Source organism: Talpa occidentalis, unplaced genomic scaffold, assembly GCF_014898055.3.
Source record: "Talpa occidentalis isolate TD23 unplaced genomic scaffold, MPIMG_talOcc4v2.1 talOcc4.9, whole genome shotgun sequence".
Taxonomy (NCBI): Eukaryota; Metazoa; Chordata; class Mammalia; order Eulipotyphla; family Talpidae; genus Talpa; species Talpa occidentalis.
The window spans coordinates 28,948,540-28,956,901 of record NW_023605305.1 but is presented as its reverse complement, the minus strand read 5'-3'; the positions used below and the strand labels follow the sequence as shown (position 1 = coordinate 28,956,901).

At 57.7% G+C, this 8,362-nt stretch overlaps 1 protein-coding gene across 3 annotated transcripts; it reads left to right on the top strand.

Moving 5' to 3' along the window:
- Positions 1-1,022: 1,022 nt before the first annotated feature.
- KNCN (kinocilin) lies at positions 1,023-6,917 on the top strand. Of its 3 annotated transcripts, none has more exons than XM_037499545.2 (4): positions 1,023-1,549; positions 4,689-4,757; positions 5,379-5,453; positions 5,872-6,917. In XM_037499545.2, exons 1-4 carry the CDS (start codon positions 1,453-1,455, stop codon positions 5,949-5,951), a joined length of 321 nt encoding a protein of 106 aa, XP_037355442.1. In that variant the 5' UTR covers positions 1,023-1,452; the 3' UTR covers positions 5,952-6,917. The 3 variants fall into 3 exon arrangements, with proteins under 3 accessions (XP_037355442.1, XP_037355441.1, XP_037355443.1); XM_037499544.2 differs by lacking the exon at positions 1,023-1,549 and adding an exon at positions 3,466-3,616; XM_037499546.2 differs by lacking the exons at positions 1,023-1,549; positions 4,689-4,757 and adding an exon at positions 3,466-3,616.
- The last annotated feature ends 1,445 nt before the right edge of the window (positions 6,918-8,362 follow it).

The window sequence follows — 8,362 nt, the reverse complement described above, 5'->3', positions numbered from 1 at the left end:
AGCTGGCACTCTTGTTGCCATGGTAGCAGTTGCCTTGGAAGCTGCTTCCTGACTTCAGCTTCAGAGCAGTCAGGAAAGCCCTGGCCCCGGGGGATCAGTGAATTAATCACGCTCTTCCAGGGTCCTCAACCCTCAAGGAAAATAAACAGAACTAAACCAAGCCGAGTCCTTTTCACCCACTCTACCCCCACCCGCACTGGGACTTGGTGCTTATGGGAGGGAAAGAACCTGGCAGGCACCTTCCAGCCCTGGCCTCTCCCAGAGACAAAGAGAGATTTTGTGACAGCTCGACCTGACCCAGGTTCTAGCCACACCCTGAGCTGGGGTTGGGGGAGGGAGTGGGGGGTGGGGGGCCAGGCCTCAGGGAGGAGGGCTCTGAGGCTTGTGAGGGGGAGTGTATGGGTGGTCAGGCTCCAGTGCCTTGGCTTCCAGCTCCATCACCCACATAGATGGGTTCTTTTAACTCATTTACCTATTAGAATAAACGCAGCACCCAAGGACAAGCATGTATTTTATTTTTCAGAAATGATACAGCCTATATTGAGGAAAGAATTGGCAAGCCTCGCTCTCTATATTTGTAATCAAAGGAGAAGCAGGCATCACAAAAGTTTTGAGCAGTTTTTAATGACACCCTCCTGTCATGAGCGAAAAGATGAAGGCTGGAATGATTCTTTTGAACACAATGCCTCCTTTTGATGGTGGGGCTGCCAATTCCTCCCACCTCAAAAAAGACAAGTTAGAAATTCAGGACCAGAGATATGCTAGAGGACTTCCCAGCTGAGCTAGAGGCCCTGCCTGGAGCACTGGGGAAGTGCCTCCCTGTGCCTTGGTTTCCCCGTCTACTCTATGATGAGCTGAGCTGGTTCCGGGGGCCTGTGAGCTTGTAACTGATAATGATTTAATGTGTCTCTCCTCCATATTTTCTCCTCTGACTCTGCCCTGAGGGATTTACAATGTCAAAGAAAACTAATTTAGAATTTGGTCTCCAGAGTTTGGAGGTCGGAGTGTTCTTCTGGAATCTGGAACTCAAGTGCACAAGCCTCCCTAACTCCAGTCTCTGCCATCCGCAGTCACCAGACGAGGGAAGAGAAGCTTAGGCAGGGCTGGTCCAGGTCCCACAGTGCAAGGTGGGAGGCGAGGCCCAAAGCCTGCGATGCTGCTGACGTGGGAGTCACACCCCTGGCGGTGCCATCACAGGCCCTGGCTGTCCAACACCAGCACCCAGTGGGGACGAGAGGCTGTGTGGAGGGTGCTCGGCCTCCCAGAGCATCTCTTCTAGGAACACATTTTCATAGACAATTATATCAAGGGTTCCTTCTAAAACTAGTCAGTGGGGGATCAATTACGTGTGACAGAGACATGGGCTGTCATTTGATGCCTAATTGAAGGGATAATCAGACCTCATCCTGGTGGGAGGCACAGGGATGTCGGTGGCAGCAGCTGTGCTGGGGGATGTCCAGCTCCAGGAGTCTTATTGGGACCAGGAACTCAACCCGAGTCGACACCTCCTCTCTCCACACCTGTCCCCACACATCCTGCCTTCCCTCAGGTGAGGCTGAGGAACCCTGGTCGCCTTGGGCCCCCAATCCACAGCCAAGGGAAGTGCCTATTAGAGACAGAGCCCCCCTGGGGCCCACAGCCCTCTCCTGCTGACCCAAGGTGGTGGTAGTGCCCAAGCCTCCGAGTTCTGTGCTTGTGACCAGCAGCCTCGCCCAGCTCCCTTCTAGCCATGGCGGCCCGTCGAGCTCACTCCCTGAACCTGCCCATGACATGGTACAGGGGAGACGGAAACAAGGACAGACGGTGGGCACTTAGCGTGGGGACACGGCAGCCGTGGTCGACAGCCCACCCGCTCAGGGGCCACCAGGAATTTTGGCAGGGTGGCAGCTGGCCGAGCAGAATCCTGCCGGAGAAAAGGTGTTCTCTAAACTCAGAGGCCAGGAAGACACAGCGGAGGGTCACGGAGGTGGGGGTGGGCTGAGGGGGTGGCTGTGGAGGCAGGGGAAGTAGAAGGCCTTGGTCCGGCTGTGTGGCCTGCAGATGCAGCGGAGAAAGATTGGGGCTCTGAAGGGAGGCCGGGGAGCTGGTGATGGAACCCTGGGAACTGTACCCTGGTGCCAAAGGGCTGGGGCCAGGGCCATATTCTGGGGTCAAGGATGACCTGGGGGGTGGCACAGGGCTGGGCTGAGCTGGGCTGGGTCACCGCCCCCCAGCTTGAGGGGTGGATCCTGTGAGCAGGTCAGAGGGGCCGGCAAAGGACCTCAGTCCTGGGTCCGGATGCACCCAACTGATCTGGTTTCCTGCTTGCCGCTGCCCAGCACCCAGGCCTTGCTGATTCCTCTTCCTGAGCCTCTAATCTGAACCAACCTTCCTCCTCCCCATACCCCCACGACCGCTGTTCTTCCCCGTCAGCTCCCCTTGCCCCCCACCAAGGATGCCGGACAGCTGGAAGGGCTTCAGCGTCTTAGCCATTAGCAGCCGGAAGGGGCTTAGCTGAGCACCAAATCAAGCTGAGAAGGGCTTCCCTTGAGCTCAACCTCAAGCTAGGGCCCTTCAGCCCTGCTCAAGAGTCCAGAGGTGGTTGGGATGGGGAGCAGGATGGGAAGGCGGGCAGGGAGAGACTGGACTTGGAGGGACACCTCCCCCTCTCCTCCTCCTGGCCCAGGCGCTGTTCCTGTTTCCTGAGCCTCCCCCGGGGTGTCCTCCATGCTTCTGTCCCCAAGTCCCCTAGTAGAGGCCCAGGTGCGCCTCCAAGCCACAGGGCAGAGGACAGCAGAGTGGGCCCTCAGCGCGTGGCTGGGGAGTCTCCTCCCACAAAGCCACCAGCTCCTCCTATGCCCTCAGAAGCCAACAGTGGAACCTGGTCTGAGCGCCCCTGGGGGCCTCTGGGGCCCAGGCAGAGCTCATGTTGCAGCCTCATGAATAACCCAGCATCTCCCCGCTGCCTGCAGCACCAAGGAGCCCTGTCCCCTGGGCCAACGGCCCCCTGCCCGCCCCTCCTTGTTTTAAACTTTAATAGGCGAGGCTCCGTGGCAGCTGAGCCGGCTCCAGGGAGCTGGGGCAGGATGTCCTGGGCAGGGGAGCGTAGGCTGAGCTCTCCTAAGAGGAGGCTGGCAGGGGAGGACCCTGAGGGGCAGGCCCAGCTCTTGAGAACGCGGGCAGCCTCGGCAGGACGTGGACAGGAAGGAGTCCCGAGTGTAGTCTCCAGCTGCAGAAGCCTTTCGTGGAGAACCAGTGAGCTGGGCTCTCTGGTCGAGCCCTTAGTTAAGGGGTTCTGGGGGCTGGCTAGAGAGCTGTGGGACAGGGTTACAGACAAATCCAGAGGTACCGGCGCAGAAGTTCACTGTTCAGAAACTCCCAGCCTGAAGGTTGAACTTCAACAAAGGGGTCATCTGAGAAGACAGACCTTGAGGGCTTTTCGGGGGACTGGTCCCAGTGGCTGGAGGCGGCGCCCCGTAGGCCTGCATGGACAACCCTATCAGCAGCAGAGACTTCCGCTGCCTGCAGCTGGCCTGTGTGGGCCTCGGCCTGGCGGCCGGCAGCATCATCATCGGCGTCTCGGTGTCCAAAGCTGCAGCTGCCGTGGGTGGTATCTTTATTGGTGCAGCTGGTCTGGGTGAGCAGGTGCTGGGCTTGAGAGGGAGCAGGGCACCCTCGGGTGAACAGGAAATGGAGGGAAGGGCTGGGTCCACAGGAATTGGTTGGGGAGGATGGAACACAGAAGAGTGAGTCAGAGGGTACGGGGAGGGAGCTGAAGGTCGGGGTGTGGCTCCCTCCATGGGCTAGTGGGGGTGAGGAGATGTGGAGGAGGCGGCTGGTTACCCCACTCCTCTCTGAATGTCCCCCCACACACTGCCCAGGCCAGAGCCTCGGGCTCTTGAGTTTCTGGTGGGATTCATAAGTGTGATGAGGGTAGGTGGGTGGGGTTAGGAAAAAGACAGGCACCCAGCGGCACTCTCCTTGAGCCAAGACAGCTGCCAGCTCAGAGACGTTTCCCTTCTTTCCTGTGTGTCTCAGCAGCTTCTGCTGAGTGCCAGTCCCACTTTCATTCCCCCTGTGAAGTCAAGGACCATCCCTCACCCCAGTCCACCACCCTACGCCAAAAGCAGCCCGGGGCTCTGGGCCTCTGACCCTGGGAACTCCGCCAAGACCACAGCTGATTGGTCTGGGGTTGAAGCGGGAGTGGGCAGGGCAGGATCTGCCCTCCTGTCTCCCTCTCTCCAGGCCTGGGTGGAAAGGAGCACCCCAAGGAGCCCCCAGTCTGACCCTGGGGACTCTAGAGGAGGGTGGAGCAAGAGAGAGGTGTCGGTGGTGTCGGTGGTGGTGTCGGTGGTGGTGTCGGTGGTGGTGTCGGTGGTGGTGTCGGCTGGGCCCATCTCCAGGCAGCTGAGAAGGCAGGAAGCTAACCTGCTAGTCACCTGGGCAGGGTGGAGCCGGAGTCTGGGCCTTCATAGCCTGTAGCTGCTATTCCAGATAGACACTGATCCCCACCCGCTCTTGGCACTGGGTTTTGGGGAGCCACTCCTGCACACACTCTCAAGCTCACATTTGCACCAACAGCCCTGCCCACTCCTGCTCCTCCCATGCACCCTCAAAAACCTACCCCCCTCGCAGCACACCCGCAGCTTCACTCAGCTGGCACTATCCAGGTCCCTCCCATCACAGAACCCCTCTGTCTCACTTCTCAGGGCTCCTCATGTTGGCCTACCCCTTCCTGAAGGATCAGCTCAACCTGGACCACATCCTGCCTACACTAGGTGAGTCCTCTCCCGCCCTGCTGAGCCCCTGCCAAGGCCTGTGGGAGACCCTGTGGGTAAGTCTGTGACCCATGTGCAGTGGAGCTGAACCCATGTACACAACTGCTCCTGGTTCTGTATACATGTGCACGCGCTCACACATGGGCGTGCAGGTGTTGCCATGACAACAGAGCAGCCACTCCAACCTGCTGCTTGTCACCACAAAGGTGCCTGCTCTGAGCTCCCATCTCCCCTAAGAGATACTCCATCTCCCCCAAACCCTCCAAGATATTCAAATAACCCCACTTCATCTCTGAGCCCCCATGAAGACCCTCTGTTTCCTTTCTGAACAGCTCCCCACCTTACCTCAGCTTCCTTCATACATACTCCCATCTCTAGCAGTCCAGTGTGGCTTTATTATACCCCTACTTTATTATACCCCAGAAACCCCACCCCCTTTTAAAAAGCTACCATTTTCACCTTCAAGGGCCCATTTCTTCACGGGGGGCCTGAAGAGAAAAGATAGCAGGAGATGGAGACTAGATTAGACAGCAGGAAGGACTTTCCTTCCCAGAGCTGGACTTGACTTGGGAACGATTTAGTAACCAAAGGGCTTGGTGGGGGGGGGGTCTCATCCCTCAGGGAGCCTGAGGATCCACCCCCATCCAGGGCCAGATCATGGGGAGGGAAGATCCAGCACTAATGGCAATAAAGAGGGTAAGTTCCAGAAATTCCAGAGCACGTCTTCCATCTTCCCTGTCTGACTCAGCAGCTTTGTGGGGCCCAGGGAGAAGTCTTGAGGGACACGCGGAAGAGGCTTCCCATCATAGCTGGTTTCCTTCCACGTATTTAGTCAAAACTCTCTTGCTCCAAGCCAAGCTGAGCTCCTGTTTGTCCTCGGGGCTTCACTCTGGTGCCCAGCACGGACACCAGAACAGAGGCCACCTCGGTGCCCCTTCCTTTCCCTCGGTCTCACATCCCAGTTCAGCTTCTCACAATCCTCTCCCATGGTGGAAGCCAGCTCTCAAAGCTGGTTGCTGAAACTGGGCATCTTCCATCCTGCTCGGACCCCTCTGGTTCACTCTGAGTCACCAAATAATCACCTCAGACAGCCCCATCCTGGTCTTCCCCACAGGAGCCCGCAGCAGCCTGTCCACCGTGAGCAGGACCCTGGAGAAGCTGAAGCCAGGAGGCCGGGGGGCTGGGGAGGGCTGAGGTGTAAGGGTCTGCCCCTTCCAGCCCACCACCCTCCTGGGGTCTAAACCAGAGGTGAGCCAGGCCCTGGAGACACCAGACCTACATTCGCGGGGACCAAGGCTCAGGAGACGGATTCCACGTGGCTCTGCTTCAGTCCTGGCCTGAAGCAAGGTGTCGCTGGTTCCCCAGGGGGAACCTCTTGTTTCAGGTTCTTGACCTGGGTTTTCTTTCTGGATTGCAGCTCCACTTCCTTCCCTTTTTTATCTACTGACTACTTTCTCTGGAATTTGGGGCCCAGGGACACCCGTCCCTTACTTCAGCCTGGCTAGAGAAGTGAAGCACAGGCCTGCAGGAACCATGCGTAGAACTCTAGCTAAGCCCCTCAGTCCCTAAGACCGGGATCTGGGTCTCTAGAACTTAGCAGATTCTTTTCACAATATCAAAAACTTTTCAGAATATCAGCATATTCATTTCAGAATTTCAAAACCAACAGCAACTCCTCGGTGATACACCCCAGGCAACAGTGAACCAGACAGGGACAGAGCCTTGAGGGGCTCCTGGTCCCCCAGCAGACCAAATGGTCATTGCCAGGACAGCAGCCCAGGTGAGGCTGGAACCTGGAGGCTTCCGGGAGGAGGTGGCTCCTGAGCAGAACGCTGCCCTGAGACACTTGGTGTTTGACTCCACCATTCAAGGCTTTTTGTGATCTGGCTCCAAGGGAGACCTCCAGCTTTCCCTTTTCTTCCCAACCTACTCATTGTTCCTGAACAATCGAGACTCCCAGTCTCCAAGTTTTGCCTTGTGTTCCTCTGGAGGCTCTCTCCCTGCCCCCCACTCCTCTCTGCCTATCAAGACTCTTCGCCTTTAGAGGCCCATTCCAAGAACACCCTTAATCACACGCCCTCTCATCCTCTTCTGCCACCTGTGTCCCCTTCTCTTGACCCCCCTAGGGAGGTTGAAGTTGTCTTTGTCACAAAATAAATAATCAATCCTATTTAAGCTTACTGTGTGGTTGTTTTTTTCCAGTACTGAGCACCATCAGAGCACACAGTAGGTGTACAATAAATGTTAAAGGCTTAAATTTAATGGAGAAGCAATTCCCCAGACTTTCCCTGGAGAGCCACCTCAAGGCCCCACATACTCACAGGGTTGGGGCAGGGAGGGCCGGGCCCAGGTGCATATGGCTATGCAGAAAGCACTGCTTCTCACGCACTCTCCGGGGACATCTGCCCCTCGTGACCTGTCTTGGTTTGATGAACCAAAGACAAGCTAGTAAGAGTTTCGTTCTCCAAGCATCAGTGCCGATACACCTCTTCTCAGAAGCCTCCCCTGACTTCCCTGTGCTCCCACAGCCCCAGTGCTTCCCCCCAACCCTGTCATAGCCCACACCACTCTAAGTGACCCTTGACTATTTTCCCCCTGTCAAGGGTGGGGGCAGAGGGCCAGGCTCACAGCAGGTTTCTCCCAAAGCAAAAGCGGGAGAGGTCATTCACTGTACAGATGGGGCTCACTGAGTCCCACAGAGAAAGCTGGGGAGCCCCATCCAAGGCTCTACCCTCCATGTCCTCTGCATAGACCTCAGGAACTAAATCCCTGACCGCAGTGGACACACCTCCATGAAGGGGCTCAGTTTCACAAGTATGAGCCAGCTGTGAGGACTGTGGTTTCCCCCAGCCTGAGGGAAATCAACCTCCCCATTCTCCCCATTTCCTTGTGGGGTTGAAAGTGACCTCTCACCTCTAAGCAGCTCCAGAACCCTCCAGTATTTCAGCCGGCAAGGGACATGGGCAGGCCCTGGTCACCAGGTCCTCTCTTTCAGCTGTCTGCTCAATAAATGAAACCAGTTCTGTCCAATAACGGAGCTGTTCTGACTTCACCCACGCTTTGCGGGGAGGTGGGGGGCGTCGGGGGTGTAGGGGGGGAGCTGAGTGCTGGAAACAACACACCTGAGACCCAAAGATGGGGGGCGCTGATCAGGCTGCGCCCTGGAAGTCACATTCCTCACGGGCCAAGCTGGAGGAGACCAGGCATAGACTCACCCCGGTCCTGCGCCCCCCACCCCACCTCCCCAAGTGCTGGCCTAGATAGAGGCAGCAGCCCTGAGCCGCCTCCTTGCATCTGCAGAGCGAGGATGAGCGAGCACCTCCTTGGCCGTCAGGGCGAAGGCTTCCTGGCCGGGGCCCGGCAGGAGCTTGCGAATGGGGGAGCTGACGAGCCAACGACCACGGCGGAGGTCGAAGGAGACACTTGTCCGAGGTTCTGGGAAGTCGGGACCTCAGACTCCCACCCAGGCCTCTACCAGCCCAGCCTACAGGTGGGCTTGGTGCCCGCGTTTTCTCCTCTCCTCGCCCGCAACAGGTCCCCAGGAATCCCCCAGGATTTCCAGCCGTCCCGGGAAGGGGCTCGTGGCCGCACCCCTTTCAAGGGGG